Raw genomic sequence first — 21365 nt, 5'->3', positions numbered from 1 at the left:
ACCATGGACGTCTCAACACCAATCAGACCAAACGACATCTTCTCGGCGAAAGGGCTAGTAGTAGTCATCACAGGCGGCGGCAGTGGTACGTTACTCAAGCTTCGAGCTACCCCACCAAGCCCCGCGCCCTCACATCTCGAACATGCTCGAGCTCAAAGTATCGTAGCCAGAAGGCTTACACAATCACAGGTCTCGGTCTCGCCATAGCATCAGCACTCTACCAAAATGGCGCTGAGCGAATCTACCTCCTCGGCCGCCGCCGCGAAGTCCTCGAGCAAGCCGTCAACGACCTCCAAGCCAACGTCCCGCGCGACTCAAACACCGCCGGCACCCTCCACGCCCTCCCCTGCGATGTCACCGATCTCACCTCCGTAAAAGCCGCCGCCGACACGATACAAAAAGACATCGGGCACGTCGACGTCCTAATCAACAACGCCGGCGTCATCGGCCCCAAAAACGGCGCCGACATCTACAAAGCCGAGTCCATCCAGCAACTCGCCGAAACCATGGTCGCTGGATATGATGGCTGGCAAGACGCCATGGCAATAAACACCCAATCCGTCATCGGCGTCTCCGCCACCTTCCTCCCCCTCCTCGAAGCCGCAAACACACGTCGAGGCTGGACCCCCGGAAAAGTAACAGGCACAGGAAACGCGCGCGCCCGCTCCACCGACCTCTTATCAAACAACAATATCGACACCGACGACGACCGCATGGCGCACATCATAACCATCGCCTCCGTCGCCAGCTACATGCGCTGGGTCTCCGCCGGCCTCGCCTACAACGCCAGCAAAGCGGCCGCCGCGCACCTGGGCAAGATGATGGCGACGTTTTTGTCTGAATGGGGTATTCGGAGCAATATTGTGTGTCCGGGGCCTTATCCGAGTGATATGACGGCTGGCCTCAATCCGGTGTATGGGACGAATCAGATACCGCAGGGGAGGATGGGCGGGATTAAGGATATCTCGGGGTTGTTACTGTTCCTTGTGGGTAAGGGCGGGGCGTATGTTAATGGGACGACGCAGTTGACGGATGGGGGGAGGGTGGGGGTTTTTCCGGCGGTTTATTAGAGGGACGCAGGCTGCAGACGTGTTTGGTTTTGTGATTGTGTGAAGTGAAGAGATGCGGATATGGTGGCCTGTCCGCGATCCGTACACACTGATCATATTAGATGGTACATGAAAGTATATCGTTTTCATTCATTGGCATGCCTGTCAGGTATCTATGGTATCCACCACCCCATCCAACCCTTTCCTTCTCAATGCCATGCTCGCTCCGATAATGTAACTCCTCACGAACACCCCTAGTCGAGCAATCCGCTGCCTCTACCTCATCCCCTTCCTTCCATTCCTGTCCTTTGCCTACCCTCTCAAGCACACCCCCTTATTCCTCAGCCCGTCACAGGCGCCCACCTATTTCCCGTTTTCCTTCGTTGCCTTGGGCCATTTTTTCTACGATAAAGGGTCCAAGAATCGTCGTCGACCTACATCCGACCCAACACGCCCCTCACACTCCCCTGCAGAACCTGGTTCCCTCTCACGCTAATCTCACCAATCCCCGTGTCGCCCCCAGAGCCGGCGTTGAGCCAACGCTGGAGAAGCGCATTACTCTCCATGGGCTTGATATTCTGAGCCGCTGTACCGACCGTAACGTGTGCAGTAGGATTGACAGTCGTGAAGAGCAACTCCTCTGTCGTTGTACCCGCCGCGCTGTCGATTTGAAGGGAGCTAGAGCCGTTTAGACGTACAACGAAGCACATGATGCGGTCGTCCCAAACTATCCGCTCCATCTGTACGTCGCACTTGCCTAGCTCTGGCTCCCAGGTACCTGTAGTGTTGGTTCGCTGTGCGGTTTCGTGGAGTTTGCTGAGTTTTTCCCAGTAGCCCTGGTTTTGAGACGCAGACGCGCGGTGGATTAGGGTGACGTGGAATTCGTTTTGGACGCGCTTGTTTTGCTTGAGCTGCTTGTACATGCTTGCGGTGTTTGCGTCCTTGTCTCTGAATAAAGATTCGAGAATCGCGTTGATGCGGCCGGGGTCGAGGCGGACGGAGAAGTACTCCATGCGTGGCGCTTTCTTGGGCTTTGGTGCGGGCTGGTTTTGCTGGTTGTGGGCTGCTCGTTGGCCGTTCTGGGGATTATGGTTTCCCTTCTGGTTTTTGTTGCCTTGGGACAGATCCATCTTAAAGTCTGGTGTGTAGTCGTTCATGGCCCACTGGATGGCAGCGTCCATGTCGGGGTCCGTCGGCATCTCCTTACCAGCGAACAGAGCTGGGTAGGTCTCGAACATCTTCGCGATGATCGTCTCGAGGTTCTCGCGCGAGTCGACCGTAGGGTCGAGGTCGATGACAAGATCGAACAGATCATCTGGCTTGTCTGAAGGGTCGACTGGTTGGAAGCGATGCATGAATCCCTCCATAATCTCGACAATCTCGCCCCTGCCTTTCGAGCCTGCTTGGATCGTCTGATGGTTGTCTCCGCGATCGAGCACGCGCTTTTGTGTTGCTTGTCGGATGCGATCGTAGTTGGATCGATCGTGCACATAATGTAGTGCGACGAACCGGGCATCAGACACGGTCTTGGAGATGTCATTGATGATCTGGTCGCGTTCGCGCTTTTGGTGGTTGTTGCGATCCGCAATGACGACAGGGTTTGTGACGAGCATTGAAGAGATGGTATCAGCGAAGATTTGACCGCGACCCTTCTTCGCTTTGACGTTGTCGTTCTGGAAGTGGCCCCAGCCGAACAACTTCACCAAAGCGAGTGCCAATGTTGTCTTTCCGCATCCGATAGTCGCAATTGGGACAAGCACAATATTCCTGTCAGCCTTCTTGCTCTCGACAGGCCCGTTCAGCTGCTCCTGCCGGATAATATCCGCACCGGTTGTTCCGCGGAACTTGAGGAAGTCGTCACGCATCTTGATAATGCCGTGGTTCGCGTTGTACTGTTTTGCTAGACCCTGGTTCTGAGCAAACTGCCGGCGAGCAAAGTCCAAATACTCCTTAGTAATAGCCTCGTGCTTCTTGTACCGTGGTGGCTTGCCGGCGATCAAAGCCCTAGTACACTCACGCCACTGCCGGTACATGAGATATGGCTCCTCGAACTTGTACTTGAAGAACCAATCCACATACGGCGCACCCTCGGTCTCGCGCGCCTGGCACCGGATAACGAAGCCTTCTGTGTCGCGGCCTTCGTAGTTGCCCGTCTCGGCGACTTTGTCCAAGAACTTCTTAACCTCTTTGACGTCGTTCTCCATAACATATGTGACCTTCCTCATGCCCCACTCCTCCGCGAACTTGTCTACCAGGTGGCCAGGGTATGTCGCGAACTCGGGTAGGTTGAGGTTTATGCCGTGGACGTAGAGACCAGCCTGCTCCGGAGTGTATGCTAGGACGTGCTCTTCGAAGTCGTCGTCGCACAGCTCGGCCACCAGTGTCGCGTTCATGGATCGGAGTGTGCGGGCGAGGTCCTCCTTCCTCTTTCCAACCGTCGCAACATGGCGCTCGACCCACTTCTCACCTGCCATGGCATGGCTAAGCTCTTCGCCTCGTGGGCCGGTGGAGTGCTTGCTGCAGACCAACAATGTGCCATCATCAAGACCGGATATGAAGATGATGCAGCCGTTCTCCTTGACGCTCAGCTCGTACGGGCCCTGCGTGTGTTGCTCCACGTTCTTCCATTGAGTCTTGGGGACCTCGCCGTGGTTGAAGAACTTGTCGTAGCCTCGTGTGGCGATCTCGTAGTTGCCGTCGCGGTTCTTGTATGTGAAGAGTCCGCGTGCGTATGTGGGGAGGTTCGCCTTCTTGTAGTCCCACTCGTTCATCTTCCACGAGTCGACAGTGCGGCCATTGGGGAGCGGGAACGTGTGTTTCTTGACGGAGAAGCCGCCCTTGCCCTTCTTGCCCTGGTGCGCCTCGAGGGTGTGGACCAGCTCGGTGATCTCCTTCGGGTCTTGGGGCGCATACGGTGCTTGGTCGCGGTGCGCCATGATGGCCGTCGATCGGAAGGACCGTGGAGACGTGGGGAAGGTTCGAGTAGCGCTTCGCAATTGACAGTGTATCTGTGGGAGAGGCGAGGGTAAGCGAAAGGTGGTGGGTGGTGCAGTGCAAAGGCGTGTGAGCGGGGAGAATGAAATAAGACGAGGGAGCATTCGGTCAGGCAGCAAGCAAAAAGTCGAGAACAAGTGCGCAACAACGATGAGTCAACAAAACAAGCACGGCAAGGGCGTTTCTCACCAGAGCGGCGCTGCAAGAACAATCATTAAAAGGGCGTCAACACGGCGCAGTCGCGTTGAGGTCAGTCTAGAGTCATGGCGACAAATCTGTGTCCAAACAGCGATGAGATCACTCGCCCGCTGTGGCTGTGGCAGGGGCTGACTCCCGCGGGGTCTACGCCGCCTAACCCGTTTGAGCAGCATCCCATTCCTTCACATCGCATTTACGCACTTGCATATGTCTGTATGCACCACCCTGGTCGATTACTATCAAAAGCTACACAGGATTTACCGAAAGATCCACGGACCCGCCGCTGCATGTCGCTCCCGATATCTGTTTATTAATCCCAACTGTGCCGCATTATAGCTTCTTTACACCTTCAGCCAAGATCTTCTCAACTTCATCCTTGTGCTTCGAGAAGTTGTCGACGAGGTTGTCCCTATTCTTCGATTAGCCTTCACCCATGATATTTCTCTTGACTGATTAATACATACCACATCTTTGGGTCGTGCTCGTGCTTCTTCTTGCTGTTCCACGCCCAGTCGGTGATGGTGAACATCCTCGAGCTCTCCATCATGAACGCGACGGCGCCCTTGGAAATCTGCATCTCAGGCGGCGGCGCTGCACTTGCCGCTTTGAACTCTTCGTAAGCGACACCGTGGGGTACGAAACCGCACTCGAAGCTGATGCCTCCCGGCTGGAACTCATCCGAGCGTCCTGCGTACTCGCCATAGATCAGACCCATGAGCTCAGATGCTCCATTCCGGTGGTAGTAAGGTGGTCGGTAGGCTATGATCTGGTTAGCATCTCCGGTGCACTTAGAGTCTCGAGCACATACTGTGTGAAGCAACATCCCAGCGCGGGCTGAAGATCAAAAAGTCTGCAAGCGGTGCTGCGGGGTCGCGCGAAGGTGCGGTGATGACGCAGAAGATGGATGGATCGATATGGTCAACCGAAATCGAACCGACGTTGACGAACTTGGTCAGATCGTACTTGTACGGTACGTAGTTTCCATGCCATGCAACAACATCAAACGGTGAGTGCTCCTGTTTGCTGACGAAGAACTTGCCAGCGAGCTTGTACACAATCTCCCACGACTCTTGCTCAATCTCGTACTTCGCGACCGGGTGCAAAAAGTCCCGAGCGTTAGCAAGTCCGTTCGCGCCGAGAGGACCGAGTTCAGGGAGCTGGAACTGCGAACCCCAGATTTCGAGAATGTAACCCCGCGTTGGTCCTTCAACCTTGACCCTGAATCGCTGTCCTCGCTGGATGACGCAAATCTCGCCTGGCTGCACATACATAGGCCCAAACTCGGTCTGGATGTCCAAGGCTCCTAGCTGAGGCACGATCAAGAAATCACCGTCCGAGTTCACCGCCGCCCTCTTGTTCATGCTCGCATTGCAGAGGTACGTGTGGACAGCTAATCCTTCGCGGAGTGTCGGGTCGCCAGAGCCAGCGATACTCTTGAGACCAGAGATGAAGTCAACATCGCCATCTGTGGGGGTATCGAACGGAAGCCATGCTAGCTGTGTGGGCGAGACATGAACGCGCTTGTTCACGGGGAGGTAGTTTGACTCGGTATCTTCGTTATCGGGGAGGTCGGTCTATAAGTTTGTCAGCAAATGAGACAAATGATCAAACGTCGTTTCGATGCGCTATCGATCTGACTGTGCGATCGGTCAAAACGCGCAGCCGAAGTCCAGGAAAAGAGTCCTTACAAATCCTTGATGCGCAACGGCCGGACGCGCCCTATATAGGTAGGCCTAATCAAGATGTCAGCATCGATATACCCCCCTTTAAACAGGGTACTGACCTTCTTGTTCAGATGTCTGGGAGCGACGAAAGAGGAGCCGGTCATCTGCTCCGCATACAGTCCGAATCTGACGCTTCTGGGGTTGTTCTGGCCTTTTGGAATAGTTCCTAAAAGAAATCGGTCAATTTCTCGTCGCATAGCTCGGATGTACACGGCCCTCACCTGGCACTGCTTCTGATTCGAAGCTGTTGCCGAACCCAGATTGGTACTGTAGGGCGCATGTCAGCAGCGAACTCCAAGATGTCGAGTTGTCGGTGTCAGCTCACCTCATATGGATCATTCTTCCTCGTGCCGAAGGAAGGTATCGCTCCGTCCTTCTGCGTCTCCGCCCAGTGGAAGATATTCTGGTACTCCTTTGGATCTTTGAGCTGTTCAGGCATGATGACGCGATTGTTGTGACCGTTCAGTGAAGGTACTGTATGAGATCGGTGTGAGACTAATAGATTAGACTGAAAGACTAGACGCAGATTTGCTATGCGATAGTGTAGATGATGTTCGAGCGAGAGTCTGGTAGACCAGAAAGACCCGCGTCAAAAGAAGAATGGCATTGTGTTCCTACGACCCCACACTTGCTCGACCCCACAATCTCGCGTCGCAGGAAGCCGCATCGTGCATAGCAATTCCGGTGACCGAGTTCCCACTCCTGGTAATCCTTTCGGAAATCGTCCAATCAGCGATGGCACCGACACCAGCGGAGGTGAGCACTCGTCGTCATGCCCAGCTGTCAGCGCCGACGAGGTTGGTTTGAGCGTGAAGATGCGCAACTGCCGATGAGGGTCGAAGAGGGGTAGCTCCACGGACTTGCGACGCCGGGAAAGAGCGGACTTCATGCCACGCCGATTCGCTGCTATTATGTGGCAGTGGAGCTGTGGGTATGATTGTAAAGGCTCGAGTAAGAAAGTAGTCAGCATTTCTCGATGTACGAGTCGGAGTCGTCGGGTGGATGAAGAAGCCCGAGTCGGGATTTGGAGTTGTGCTCAACACCAAGGCGTACCTAGGTATACTGTCTTGTTCGTGACTACGTAGGGAGCGCGTTGCCAGACCGATGCGCATTCCTTCTATATACTACCATTTACAATAATGAAGTTGCATCAAGGCCACGCATCTATGTCGAGAGGCTATGCACGCGCATTGTAATACTTCCTGTGTGGTAGTTGTCGCGACAGTGAACACGCTCCATCGCCATCCATTCTGCCCTGAGACTCAGTAACCTCATCACCAGAGACACGCCGTGCATCCTCACTCAGTCAGCCTCAGTCATCATCGCATACCTTTCCGCATCCTCCACATCTCACCACCCCAAAACAAGGCCACCAACTGCCCCTCACACCATCAACACCTCGATCCTTCCCGTTCCATCCATCCCACTTCTTCTCCAGCTCTTCTCAGACGTCCAACCCAGAAACGTCAACGCCACAATAAATCCGCTGTCAGCCCTACACTGGCGAGGTCTCGTACAACATCAGTCCCGCGAACGGACCTCGCCTATGCGCGGCACGACGATGGTGATCGAAAGCTGAATTACCAGCCTTACCCGTCGTAACACACAACTGATCTCGCAGATGCTACCTATGCGATTTCTAAACGAGGGACGACGCAAACTCGCGTGTGACAGGATAGCTGAACTTGCAGCAAGTATGCTCGTCCTCATTCAGACAGCGGTGATAGATTACTGAACGTGGCGAGACCTTCCTCAGCATACTTCGCTAGCAAACACCCAAAGCAGCAGCATGGGGAAGGACGCTCGAGTATTGACAGTCCCGAAGCGTAATCTCACCAAGGTGAAGCGAGTCTTGTCCGACAAGGCGAAGCGACTCCGCGCCTATCGGCATGCATCAGCAAAGTAAGCACCTTCTTCGCTGCTGTTACGCGTCTATCGCATGATTACACCTACAACAACCAAAACCATCCATCCATACGCACAAACAAACCAAAGCCACACTCGCCCATCCCGCCTCACGATGCCAAACGCGATCTGCGCCACAAAAGGCCCGAATGACCAACGGACGGAACCCACCTCCGAACCCTCAAACCCAACCGCACCTGATATCAACCCAAAATCAAGATATCAGACGTCCGGTCGTAGATTTGACAATAGAAACCGCACACCTCCCTCGGCACCCAATACCGAAATCTTACTTTACCCATTCCAGGCCCAGCCCTTGATATCACCATAATAGCTTGCTACTGGTAAACTTTCGGAGAGAGAGCGGAAATCATGTCGTCATTACCCTCTCACGGGCTCTCACATCTCACACACACATCTCTGACCGCTCATTCATCGCGAACCAAACTTTTGCTTCTTCCTTTGTCAACGACACGACAGGCTAGTCGTGCATAGTACGTCCAGGTGCAGAATCGGAACCGCGATTCGCGCCCAATAAAGACAGTAGTGCTGGCCCCCATCTGTTCATGCCCATGCCTCTGTTAGCAGTGGTTAGTCGAACAATCTTGACCGCCTCGCCCTCGCTTGACCCGCCTCGCGCAATAACCTTGGTACACCATCTATCTAGGCCCACGCCTTAGTCGCATTCCTATTTTGCAAGTAATGCACCCAGCGGCCACCAGCGCTGCGACCTGCATACCTTGCTTTGAGCAAGCAAACGACCCGACCCTGTTGCACGTTGTTGTGGCGGTTGGCGTGCAGACGGAGGTGCGTAAGCGCCCATGCTTGCATGCGCAATGCAGGCGATGCGGGGTATCCTTATCCCTGTTACGATGGTCGCCCTCCCACTCCCTGTCTAGAGAAGAGCCATGCCACTACACCACTACAGTTCTTCCCTTGATCGCGATAGAACAGCCCGCGCCCAAAACTCGGGTGTATTTCTGTCGTGCAGGTATGTAGATCACGAGGCCTTTTTTTCTTTCCTCTCCATCAAAGACAGTCAGTCATCCCATCTAGAACTTGTCTCGCTAGGATGAACCCTGGCTCACTATCGCTTCGTTAAACTTGCCTCGCTTTCGCATCATCTCTCCTTGCATTTACGTTCCAAGGTTTGGTAGGTTTACGGAGTAAACCAGGACTAGGGGCTGTTCAGTCGGGTGATTGCAGCATGATTGCATGATTTGCAGCATGCGAACATATCGCGTATCGCGCGAACGAACGTAAACCGCGCAAGTGCAAGGAGTTGGAATAAGTCATGTTCCTAGGAGAGGCGTAGGCGTGTCAAATACGCAACCAACCTGCTTTCCATCTAAACCTAAACCGGGCGCAGCCACTATGACTATGCTGCTTTCTAACTGTGATGGCGCGATGCAACAACAACCCGACTAGTTAGTAACGCGCAAGATGGTGTCAGAGCCGTTCGCAGCGTGCGCCTTTCTGTCTGCACGCTTGGCGAGCTTGCAAACGGACGGCGCATCCTCGGGATGGACCCTGTTCTTTGGGGTTGATCTTCGATCGACACTCTGCGCCTGCCTTTTGACGTACACCCACGCAGTAACTTCCCTTCCGTTCGCAGCGCCGATCCGTCCTTGTTGCTGATCGGTGCGAACTTACGACTCGTACGAACTGCGTAGTCAAGGATACGGCCAGTCGGATTAACAATCCAGTTGCTGCGTAGGCTAAGGCTGGGCTGGCGTTGTAGTGAACTTCGCCACGAGGTTGGATACAGTGCATGATCAACATTTTACATCCGAGGGGCTGATTTAACGCATTCTGGTAGGCGGCCCATCTGAGACACCACGACCTCCAGTCAAGTCAGTCACTCCCTCACACTTCTGGCTCGGGAGGCGGAACTGCAAGTATCAAGTATATTGAACAGGTTTGGTGGAGTCAAGAAACACGTCGGAAAGTCGGCTTGGAAATGCACATGTGGCGATAGGCCTGTAGCTAGTGTATGAAACGATGAAACGCTGCTTGAACGCCGCACTAGCTGCGCAGTCTATGCCCAGTTCTGAAGCTCGCGACGTTTGGTGTGGCACATCTTTGCGAGCCGACCGATCAATCACAGAGCGCGAGTGGGCGGCGTGGAGAGAGCAACGCGTGCGTGACTACGCAACGTGATGGGCTTGGAAGAAGCATATCGGATGCATCCTGGTAGATGAGTCTTTTTCGCGTCGAGGCAATATACTGCTCTGGCAGACATGATGATGATATTCTTGACGCGCGTTGCGTCGACCTACTTGTATGTACAGAGCAACATAGCCACGGTGGCCAAGACAGCATTCGTAATGCCCACATCAACGACCTCAGTCGTTCATCCAAGCTGTCACACGGTTCGCGCCAAAGCGTCCTGCAAAACGCAGGCCCGTGGAGCCCATTGGGAAATACGAGACGATGTACCATAATAGACATACTAGTTGGGCGATAGCCGCAACGAAGGTCAAGATGGTGCTGTGGAGCTAGTCACGCGGACACTGTCAGTAAACACAAACTATGGAGACGATAATCGATAAGGGAGGCGTGGGGGCTCGCTCTGGGGCAGCCATGAACAAGGGTCGACATGTAGCAGGGATAAATGTACTGGGGTAGGAACTTGAACTCACACCTAGAGAGAAGAAGAGTGTGAGAGCGATGCTGCCGAAGTAAGCAGCAGTGAACGGAAGCCTCGGACCAGAGATGAGGTGCTGAACTGATATTTTGTCAGCGACGGTAGTGGTGGGCTCGGATAATGAGGCTGCTTACCGTATTGCATAGGGCCCATGAGGACACCCCAAGCTGCCAAAAAGAGAACGCTTCCCATGGACCATCTGCAATCAGGCCATGGATGTTAGCGCTAACGTTCTTCAGGTGATGTGCATACGACTTGGCGTGGCAGAGTCTGGACTAGATGAAGGTTGTCTGCACCCTGCAGCGCGCCGAACCTTGGACCCGCATGATCGCTACAGAGGGTCCAGCGCCGATCTCTGGTGGCTAGAGAGTCAAGCGACTGGATTCGTGCAGGCTAACGTCCGCAGTCGGTGAGCGGAAGATGCGATCCTTGACATTGCAGATTGCATGAGTTCGCATAGCCGTGCCGAAGGACGTATGCAGTATGTGTCACTGCCTATCCGCCTTGTATGATCTCACCACTGGCGAGAAGGCTGCATGCAGGGCGCCTTTGGCTGGATACGAGGCAACAGGAGAGCTGAGGACTTACAAAATGGCAAACTTGCGCGGCCTGAGCAGAAAGACAGGCGTAAACATCAGGCCAATACAAGTAGCAAACATTGCCAAGGCAGCAATGAGCAGCCCACCAAAGACGAGCAATCGGTCCCACCGACTCACTGCAGGTATGGGTTAGCGGACGTAAACATGAGTCAAAGGTGTGTGCAATGCGAGGGTCCTGCATCCGAAGTGGTAACGCAGGAACTCCCTTCTGTCACATTGTCGGTTGTCGCGCGGCCGGGTACGGTTCGCAGGCAGATGACACGTTGATGCCTGTGGAATCATGGATATCTCCCCAACTAGAGGGATGCGCATTTGGAGAATGCCATCTGACAAAACATGGAAGGAAGACAAAGAACTATGGCGGTGCAGGTGAAACTAGCCCCGACCGTTGTCGTCTGATGACATCACGCGCCACAGCTATAGTGGGAGGGGTTGTAGCAGTAGGGTATATCTCAGATAAAGTGGAGATGGGGAGCGAGAGAGACGCGTAAGGAAGGTGGACGTGTTTTGCCACAGGATGCAATGGAAGACGTAGACTTACGCGCAAACCACCCCTCTTCCTCCTCTCTGCGGGTGGGCGCTGGGAGAGGGGCGCCAGGGTTGCCCTCTGTTATGGGGAGTCGAACATAGCCTCCCTCGCCGAAGGGATTCAGGTTCTGGATGCGGCCCAGGAAAGAGGGCGGCGCGGTGTTGATGGGCGCGTCTGCCTCTCTCCTGCTCCAGCCGAGCGAGTTCATCGAGTCGCGGAAGGAAGCGGAGGCCATGTTGGGGGAAGTGAACACGAGGTGCTAGCAGATCTGAGTATGCCCAGGTGTGAGGGAGAGTATCGTCTGGGCGTTAGTCGGGAGAAGCTTTGGTCGAAGCCGCAGCAGGCGACACAAAGAGCCGTGGAGGTGCGAGTCTTGGTACGGCTAGCAGATAGCGGCCGTCGACCCTGGCTGGTGTATGTGTAGCTGCCTGGGCCCCGCTGCGGTGAGTGGCTTGGGCGCGTCGTGGGAGGGCACAGCAGCGGTTTGTTCGATTCGGTGCCACTGCTGCTACTGCGAAGACGGACCGGAGGATTTCGTGCAGATGATCGACCTGCGGTGTAGGAGGCAGACGGCCAATGGCAGATGTCAGACAGGCGTCTCAGATGGGACGACGGATGGGCGAGGCTTGTGACGAGGCCGCAGAGGGTGCGAAGGTGTAGCGGAAGGAGCGAAGGACCGGGGGGCGGCTGCGGCGCGTGTGATTGGGCGGCGGGGGGCGCAGAGCAGGAAGGAACTCTCCGGCGTGTCGTATGCGATCCGCCTAGTCGTCGTGGTGGAGGGTGAAAGTGAAGGGCATGGAGAGTCTAGCGTCGCCTCGGTGCTCTAGCGACTAGCGCGAGATCGTCTCCCGCTGCCATGAGCCTAGCAAGCATCAAGGACCATGGCCTGGAGAACCACACACACTCTCGGCCAGGTCGGCCATGGCTGCCCTGGACTGTCGACAATGGATGACGCTTGACAGGAGCCCGAAGCCCTTTAGTGAGTCACATTGCGCGCCCTCACCCAGCGCTGCGTAGAAACCGGGTAGCTGAGACAAGATTACCTCGTTCGTGACCAAAAGAGGCCACACCTTGCTGCCGGGGTGGGCGCAGGACCGGGGTGGGCAACAGGCAGAGCCACACTCAGCGTAAGGCGGGTGAGAGATGGCGAAGAGCCGCCAGAGCAGCGAGGTGTATATTATGCGGCCGTGCCGCGTCTCTACCTGTCCAATAATTTCCCTCTCACGACATACTCAGTGTATGTCTACCTGTGGAGTACTCATCACTATATCTGCGGACCACCGCGGGCCGAGCTTCCCTCCACCTCTCCACGACGCCCTCATCTCCGTACGCCTATTCCGTACGCCTATCTCTGTACGCCGCCGCACGTCATCCCCATCTTACGCACCACCGCAGCGGCATCGTCTCGGCGCGCCGTGCTACTCTCTGCCGTTCCCAAGCCAGAGCCCTCGCTGGCTGCGATCCGCGTCAAACAGGCTGATTCGCCATTGCCCATAGCCGCTTGGCGCGCGCACTAGCACCACCACCTCTCTGACCGCCTTCCGGCTTAGGGCCCTCCCACACCGACGCCTCGCTTCAGCTGCCCCGTCGTCGCTCAAGAGAGAGAGAGCCGCTGCAGCCAGCGCAATATCCTCAGCCTGTGCCGCAGACTGTTGCCAAACAAACGCACGGCAGCCCGCCTACCACGCTCTGCTCCACCACGACCAGGCACATCCCACCCTTGATCCCTCCCCGCCATATCCCCCGACTTCCTTCTCCATATCCCACCTCCGCTATTTTACCCACCACCACGCCCGTCGCACCAGGCCTCTTACTGCAAGACGACATAGTTGCCACTCGACCAGCACCTCACCTCTCCATTGCTGCCGCCCTCGACCACCAAGGCAAACCTCTTTGTCCCACCCCACGCCGCTGCATCCAGACCACGACCTCCACCACCACCCTCGACGACCAAGTTTGCTGCCCGTGAACCGCCGCAGCTATCCGTCCGAGCGACCTCACTCCTTCTCTCCGCGACCGAGAGACCGAGTGTTGCAGGTGCATCCCATTGCGCCTTCCTTCAGTTCCGAGGTGAGTCAACGTCCGGCTGCTCTTTCCTTTACCACCGCCTCTCCCACTCCACCGCACCTCGCTTCGGCCTGCGTCGTCAAGACCACGCCAGCCATACCGCGCCCGTGTGCGACGGTTTCGCTGCTTTTGTCCCCTGTACCACCATCCCCACAGCGCCGGGCTGCTGCACGGCTGTCGTCCGCCGTCGCTCGCCTCGCGGGTTACCTCGCTGTGCGCCACACTCATGCAACCAACCCTTCAACCGCCCAACACTTCAGACTGCTGGACTGTGCGCTGACATATGCTCTCAGTTCGATCCCGGAACACCGCTCCGAGTTCCCTCACTCCCCCACAACCACCTCCACGCCAGCAGACCCGAACCGGTGAGCGATACTTCCCAGAACGACAACTCTTGCATACAGAACATGGCACTAACGTCTTCTGCGCAGACAAACACTAGCCTCCTCTGCCCCAGATCAGAGGCTTGCTCGTCCCTATCAGGCGTCACTAGCTAGGCCTCTCAGCTTGCTCGCACTGTCCTTGTGCACACCAGATAGCAAGCATCTGCCAGGGTCCTTATAGCGACACAGACCGCCTCGTGCTGCAATCATCCTGCAAGCTGCGAGCGCGATCCTTAGTCACTTGCTTAGATCGACGACAGATCGTTTCAGATCATACACATCCACATTCCTGGAATACTGCAACCCACAGTAATGCCAAAGCCTAGTAAGTACGCCTTTGTGACGTCCCCCACTCTGCACCGTCATGAGAACGGCGCTAGAGTGCATTCATTTCCTATATCAGACTCTCCTCTCTCCTCCCCTTCCCCGCACTTCCTCTTCCGTCATTTCCAACGTCAATTTCTATCATGTACTACGAGACCATACTGACTGTCCCTCAAGCGGACGCTCTCTTCACTCCTCCCTCTTCCTACTCTCCTCAAAAGCCGATTGCGAGGCTGGACCTTGGCTTCGACTCTCCCTCTGACGACGTGCTAGACGCTGATATCTTCAACATGACTGGCACAGGATCACCTCAACCATACATCAAAGAAGAAGTCGACGAGATGTCTTTTAACCAACGCTTCCTCGGTCACAACGGCCTTGACATGAACCACCAATACGCTAACGCTCAGTTCGCTGGGCACGAGAATGCCAATGGCATCAACCCCTCTGAGCTCAACATGAGCGGGAGCATGATGGGCAACCACTTCGCCGGCAACAGCTACATGCAGGGCGGAGCAGGTATCGCCGACGACGAACTTGCCGAGTCACTTGGCACTTTCGAACAACAACCAGCCTTCAACAACTTTGCCCAAGAGCAGGCCGGCCAGCAAGACTACTACCACAGTCACACCAACAACCCAAACATGAACCAGGTCTACTCAAACACCCCAGACGACCTGCCCATCCACAGCCCTTTCAACCACCCTGGCAACTTCGACTTCAACCAGTACCAATCAGTACCACAGAGGATGAACTTCCCTGGCAGCATGCCCAGTGGATCCATGCGCCAGCGTATCACCATGAGCCGGACTGGTTCTGACAGCCGTGCTCCCATGTCACCAAAGACCCCTGCCATGGCTGGTCTCCACCTCGGCACGCCAGACTCTGGCAACTTTACTCAGCCAATCATGACCAACATGCACCGCCATCAAAAGAGCGTGTCTGGCCAGTGGGACGGCACTCCCGGAAGTGCGCACTCATGGATCGACTCGCCCACCGCGTCGCCCCACCAGGGTACCATGCACCACCAGCAGATCACCGATGTCCTGCATTCCGGCAAGCACAACTCACTCCCCGCCAAGGTCGATATTGGCCAGAACGCAGACGCGAAGAAGCGCCGGCGTCGGGAGTCTCATAACTTGGTCGAGCGTCGCCGACGGGACAACATTAACGAGCGCATTCACGACTTGTCTCGTCTTGTGCCTCAGCATCGCCTCGAGGACGAGAAGATTCGCAAGCACATCAACAACAATGGCCCCTTGTCACCTACCATGGGCGCCACCGGCATGTCGCCTCCACAAGCAACATCACTTCTCGCTGGCGGCAATGGAAGGCGGGCCGCCGGTAACATTACACAGGGACTGCCCATCGAGGAGAAGGACAAGGGCCCGAACAAGGGTGACATTCTCAACGGTGCTGTCAGCTGGACTCGCGATCTTATGTGGATGCTGTCCAAGAAGCTTCAAGAGTGTGACGAGCTAGCTGCACGACTTCAACAAGCCACTGGCGAAGAGTGGGTCACCGAACAGACTGAAGACGAGAAGCGCATGAAGACCGAGATCCTCGAGGCTCTTGAGAAGAACGGCTCGGGTACCTTCCGATACTCGCGAGGCCCTGGCTCCGGACTCCGAGTGCCCAAGCACACCAACTTGGCCGGTGAACCTATCAGTGGCGCATCTCCACAGAGTCTTAGCCCAGGCATGCAGAGTACCGGTAGCGGTTCTGGATCGAACCAGCAGCAGTACTGGTCTAGTCTCAAAGAGGAGGATGAGTACGGCATGGACATGAACTGATCCAAAGCCTACTAGCTGTCTCTGTTCTTCCGGCCTTTTCATCTCGTTGTCGATTCCTTCACTATGATACCCCGCGATACCCCGCACCCGTTCCTGCATCCTGCTTGATGCATACGCTAGAGCTGCTACAATGAGGCTAAACACACCTCACATCGGTCGACCGTTCCTCGGCATGTCGTCGCCCGCGCGCGTACCGTCTCTGCTGGCCAAGGACGGATGAAGCTCTCGCTTGCATCAAAGCACTTCCCATTTCGTTGCATAATATGTTCTACCCCTCCGTGGCACATCATCACCCTGGTTTCCCGCTCATCATCACCCGAGCTTAGCCTACCAACCGGAGCACGAAGGTCTTCGCCGCTTCGGTATTCGACACTCTCCGTACACGGCGGTCTCTCCTTCTGGCAGCTCTGCGACTCGCTTTCCTTCATCTATTTACATCTTTCTCGCATGTATGTGGCGTGTCACGGTTGTTTACCTGCAGTTTTGCACATCACCACTCTTGTCTTCTTTAATGACGGTTTTGTTTATGGGAGGCACATGTAAGCATGGTCGGCGCGTTTCGGATTGTTGGCGTTCTATGGTGTCAGCACTTATGTTGGTGGGAAGAGAATGATAGATGCAGAAGACGTTCGGATAACGCTTGCTATGGTTACGATGGGCCTATGGGAATTTTTGCTACTGCGCGTTCTGCCACTTAGTTCATGGGCTCTGGTATGGGCCGATTGGTCCCAGATACAATTTCATCTACATCTATAACCCCGTCTTTCATGCCTTGTCGAGTGAGGTGAAGTTGATTGAGCCGCGCCCCTCCCTGTCCATTCGGCGGTGGAGGCAACCGCCACAGTCCTCCAGTCAGGCAGCCAGTGTGGAGGACGAAAAGGTCCACAAAAGCAACATTCCGGATTCCTGCGTCTCTGCCACGCCTCTCCCGTGTCTCAGCCTCATGGCGTTCACAACTCTCAGATACGAGCAAATCGCCATCGCCATCGCCATTGCCGCCGCCTTCACCCAATCTCCAAGATTGCGCAAAGACTGTGATACACGGACTACTTGGTCAGGTAAAGCCGTGGCGTCGGCGCCATACATAGTAGCGCTGGATCTCGTACAACAATACCGTATCTAGGGCTTATGGGAAAGTGAGGGAAAAAAGCAAAGCTAGCCCGCCCGCATCTCACGCCATCTCAACGGCTACTGAAGGGATAAAGACGAAAAAGCAATTTCAAGTCCTTGTCCGAAGAGACGTTCCGGAGGGTGAGACCGGGTGTTTGGTTGTTTCGGGTGGTGGGGTGATTTCGTGAACGGTGGAGGATGGGGAATGAGATATGGGTGTATGAGTAGTACATGCAGGTGACGAGAAGAAGAAACAATGGCCTGGCTTGGTTGGATGGGAGGTTGGGTTGGGTCGGGATAACTTGGATGGGGACGGGGGAGGTTTGATTGCGCATTCCCATACGTTTGATGCGGACGAGGTAGTTCGGTAGAAACCAAAGGACCACCATGCATCCCATCCCCACAGCCGCTCATACCCACGCATCCCACCCTATACTCCTAGAAATAGCGAAGAGAAATATAGTTAGACATCCCGGCCAACATTCCCACCAACCAAACCATCCTTCACAATCATATTCATCACAAACCCATGCCATGCAGTCCGTTCCGACACGAAACACCTATATCATCTCTCCCATATACCCCGTCCTGCGTCCCCGCCATTCCTGCCGGCAGATCACCCCCCATGCCAATATGCTTACACGCACGCTACGATCGGTCTGCAAAACGGCCTCGGGTCCCGCAGCCAATCAGCTGCCTACATCCTTACTACGTCCTTCGTTCACGATGCAGTGCTATCCAATTGAGGGGGTCCGTGTCCATGGCGAATGGATTGTAAGCAATGTGCAGGTAACCGTACTGTATACGCGAGCGGCGAAGGGTTCTGCAAGAAGAGACAAAAGCCGTTGCTACTGGGGGTTGGGTTGGGGGTGAAGCAGGGACGAGGAATGGAATGGAATGGGATCAACCGGCGAGGGAACCTTGTTGTGATATTGCTACACAATCGCATTGCGGCTATAAGGGGTATAGCCCTTCCTCCGTCGTTTGACGGAACAAGGAGAGGAGATGGAGGGGCACGATCGGCGTTGAGGTGTTTTGGTTGTGACATTGCAAGGGAGTCGGCAGGTGGGCTTTGGGTGTTGGGATCGGTACTGACATCTGTTGTGCAACATGCGTACGTACGCACGCTAGTGTGGATAGCTGTATTCTGGTAGTTCATAGTGAGGGACGTTATAGTATGATAGTATGCACAGTTATGCCGTTGAAGTTGCTAGTTCGCATAGTCAGTATAGCTGGCATAACACTGCGCATGCATGCGGATCAGGTTCAGCGAAGAAGACCGACGCTTTTTCATCTTGATTAAGCCCGTGTTTTCTCGTCGCGACAGATACACGGTGCCTTGCGCAACGCCAAACCCGCACTCGCCCGTCTCTCACGCCCTCCCACAGGAAAGTAAGAAGCCCATCTGCCACCGACGTCACAACACGAACCCCCCGTAGACGCAACCACACTGTTTCAGCGGCAGAAACAGCAGTAGCGCGAAAACAAAGCATTCATGGCGCTACCAAAGATGCGCATCGCACATGTTCAAATAGCCGGACACTTCAGCGGGAAGATGGGTGTTGAGTAAGTCATCGTGCCCCCATCGGCAGTGTCAGCTAGCCGGCTGTACGACGGTTACACCCCCCGATCTGCAGCGCAGCGCCGTTTCCTAGATCTAGGTTTTGCGGGGGGATGACTTGCAGGTCTCGGTTGAAGATCGGGTCTGACGGTTGCCACTGCAGGATGACGAGGGATGGTGATCGATGGGGATGTGTAGCGGTGAACAAGGTGTATTTGCGCCGCTATCTTATCGAGGTTCTACAAAGAACGATGTGATTCAGATAAGTCTGCTGTGTTATCTGCACTGCCTTGTCTTTCATCGGATCTGTTGTGGCGCGCCCGGGTATCACCAGTATCCTCGGTGTTTACAGCATCTGCCAAGCTGTCATGGGCATTCCTTGTTGTATCCAAGTTGCTTGTATTTGTGCCTTTCGCGGAGATGGGTGCCAGTGCCGCCGATCCGACCATGCCTTTGTCTCACTATATGCTTTGCCGTTCTGGTCCAGGGCATCCTCTCAATGTCACCTGTCGAATCTGCAGTCTCGCTGCAGGGGGCGCAGAGGGCGTGCTCACACATGCGCATGTGCGTCATTTGGCACTTCGAAGGTTTTCGGAAAGAAGAGTGGAGACGTATTCCGAGGGGTCTATGTGAGCCATGTTCTTCGGATGCTACCGAACGGTTAACCGCGTGACCTTTGTCCTTGGCTCAAACAGTGACTCGTTGTCCTAAGCTCCGCGAGGTTTGTTTTGGCCGTTGGGTTGCGATGGCTGAGTTGCATTTGCAGCGGTGGTGGCAGGGCCGTCACTATCTTCGCCGAAGCCCAAGTTCTTGAACGAATCCGGGGCCATCAGATTTCTAATGCGGTGATAATAGTCAGCCATATGCTCATTATGTAAGGGGGATGATGAGAGCGAGAACAAGGATGCGCGACTCCGCAGATGCTACTAGAAGTAGATGACGGCATGATGTGGGCTGCTGATGGGAAGAGAAGCGCCGCGACATGTTTGTATCGCGGTCCGGCGATGCCTTCCTCGAGAGTAGATGATGGTACGTACCGGTCCATGCGACATGACAGGTATGACTTGGAGAGGCCGCGGCATTCGGGGTCGTTAGTCCCACGATGCGACTTGATGCATCGGAGGTACGAGAGCATGATGTCCTTGCATTCCCCTGGACAATAGTGTAAGCGCCTATTCGTATGGATCGTATGGATGGCAGTAGCAGATCGGACCGATGTGGTTAGGTTGGTACAGCAGGACGTAAAAGTGGATGTTGAGGTTTGGGGAGCGTACCGTCGTGGTCGAGAGGGAATGAGCCGCGCTCTGGCCTGAAGTGGAGCAATTGTTAGCACAGGGAATCGAAAGATAGGAAGAGACAGCCATGTTGTCTGAGTACCCAAGGGCCGAGACGAGACATGCGCATGGAGGGAAGGACTCACGGATTCGGCTTCTGGACCTTTTGCCCAAGCCCGGCGCCTCCAAAGTTGCTCATCTCGGCGGAGAAGGTACTAGTTCCTGTAATTGACTAGACTTCGGGGGTCCGTGGGGTAGTAGTCGGGCTGTATGGTCGTTGGGAAGTATAGTGGTGATAGGGTGAGTGAGGGCTGGATAAACTTAGCGCGATCGGCCTCGTTCGGTGGCCAGTGCTGCAACCTCGGGATGACGTGCCTTGTGCATCGCGCTGCAGGGCAGGTCGACATCACGACTTCTCCACTACACTTGTATTCTGAAGCCAAAGTATTATGATCAAGTTCATTTCATTGTGCGACGGTCAAGCTCGACTTGCTTCTACATAATGTTTGAATCTCCATCCGGAAACGCGATCTGAACGCGGGCGCAGTTTTGGCTCCATTGCCAATCGCCAAACATATCTCCAGCGCGTATCTCAAGCCGTCACAATCTACAAAACCTCTTCCGCACCCTCACCCCCATCCTCAACCTCATCCACCTCTGCATTCTTGCCAAATTTCAGCTTCGCCATCTTCTCAAGCCGATCCAACTGCTCATTGAATCCCTGATAGATCTTCTCCATCATCTTAAGATTCCGCATCTCCGCATGATATCCCTCCCAGACCTTCTGTATCTTCTTCAGCTCCGCGAGGGCCTCCTCTTTCTTCTCCTCAGGACTTTGAAGTTCCTGGCGTTTACGCACTTCCTCGTCGAAGATGTTGGGGCCCTCTTCGTCGTCGAGGCAGCGGGGGCCGTCCCAGCGGGCGCAGAGAGACTTGTCCTCTGCTGTGGGGACGTAGTCGTCCGCTGTGGAGGGTTAGCATAACATATTGCGGAGCCGCGGTAATAGCTTATGGTATCGGCACGGAATACTTACTCATCTTTGGGACTGCAGGCTGTGCACGAGGCCTGCGGTGGTCATTGTAGACCCATTGCTCGTGTGCGGCAGCGGAAGCGACGAAGAGGCCGGCGACTGCGGCCAAGATGGTGGTGAACTTCATGGTGTTGTGGAAATGTCTTGCTGGTTTTGGTCTTGGTATGGTTGGGTATGG

The 21365-nt window shown here is 55.1% G+C and overlaps 6 protein-coding genes across 6 annotated transcripts; 2 read left to right on the top strand and 4 right to left on the bottom strand.

The window, feature by feature from the left end:
• Positions 1–3: 3 nt before the first annotated feature.
• Positions 4–1070, top strand: J4E88_010291 (uncharacterized protein; the record flags this gene model as incomplete). Its single annotated transcript, XM_049403885.1, has 2 exons — positions 4–85; positions 190–1070. 2 exons carry the CDS (start codon positions 4–6, stop codon positions 1068–1070), a joined length of 963 nt encoding a protein of 320 aa, XP_049250402.1.
• A 413-nt stretch (positions 1071–1483) lies between these two features.
• J4E88_010290 (uncharacterized protein) lies at positions 1484–3985 on the bottom strand (the record flags this gene model as incomplete). Its single annotated transcript, XM_049403884.1, has 1 exon — positions 1484–3985. The coding sequence occupies one exon, from the start codon at positions 3983–3985 to the stop codon at positions 1484–1486; it is 2502 nt and encodes an 833-aa protein (XP_049250401.1).
• A 586-nt stretch (positions 3986–4571) lies between these two features.
• J4E88_010289 (uncharacterized protein) lies at positions 4572–6404 on the bottom strand (the record flags this gene model as incomplete). Its single annotated transcript, XM_049403883.1, has 7 exons — positions 4572–4650; positions 4706–5000; positions 5050–5815; positions 5930–5974; positions 6025–6131; positions 6187–6232; positions 6291–6404. 7 exons carry the CDS (start codon positions 6402–6404, stop codon positions 4572–4574), a joined length of 1452 nt encoding a protein of 483 aa, XP_049250400.1.
• Positions 6405–10215: 3811 nt separating this feature from the next.
• Positions 10216–11880, bottom strand: J4E88_010288 (uncharacterized protein; the record flags this gene model as incomplete). The annotated part of the gene is made up of 5 exons (XM_049403882.1): positions 10216–10368; positions 10513–10598; positions 10652–10716; positions 11106–11232; positions 11658–11880. The coding sequence occupies 5 exons, from the start codon at positions 11878–11880 to the stop codon at positions 10216–10218; spliced, it is 654 nt and encodes a 217-aa protein (XP_049250399.1).
• Positions 11881–14562: 2682 nt separating this feature from the next.
• On the top strand, positions 14563–16212 carry J4E88_010287 (uncharacterized protein; the record flags this gene model as incomplete). Its single annotated transcript, XM_049403881.1, has 1 exon — positions 14563–16212. One exon carries the CDS (start codon positions 14563–14565, stop codon positions 16210–16212), a length of 1650 nt encoding a protein of 549 aa, XP_049250398.1.
• Positions 16213–20764: 4552 nt separating this feature from the next.
• Positions 20765–21314, bottom strand: J4E88_010286 (uncharacterized protein; the record flags this gene model as incomplete). Its single annotated transcript, XM_049403880.1, has 2 exons — positions 20765–21120; positions 21191–21314. The coding sequence occupies 2 exons, from the start codon at positions 21312–21314 to the stop codon at positions 20765–20767; spliced, it is 480 nt and encodes a 159-aa protein (XP_049250397.1).
• Positions 21315–21365: the final 51 nt, after the last annotated feature.

Source organism: Alternaria novae-zelandiae (assembly GCF_023758075.1).
Source record: "Alternaria novae-zelandiae strain BMP 2774 chromosome Unknown scaffold_31, whole genome shotgun sequence".
NCBI classification, from domain to species: domain Eukaryota; kingdom Fungi; phylum Ascomycota; class Dothideomycetes; order Pleosporales; family Pleosporaceae; genus Alternaria; species Alternaria novae-zelandiae.
The sequence above is the reverse complement of the archived record's forward strand: the minus strand, read 5'-3'. Positions and strand labels throughout refer to the sequence as shown.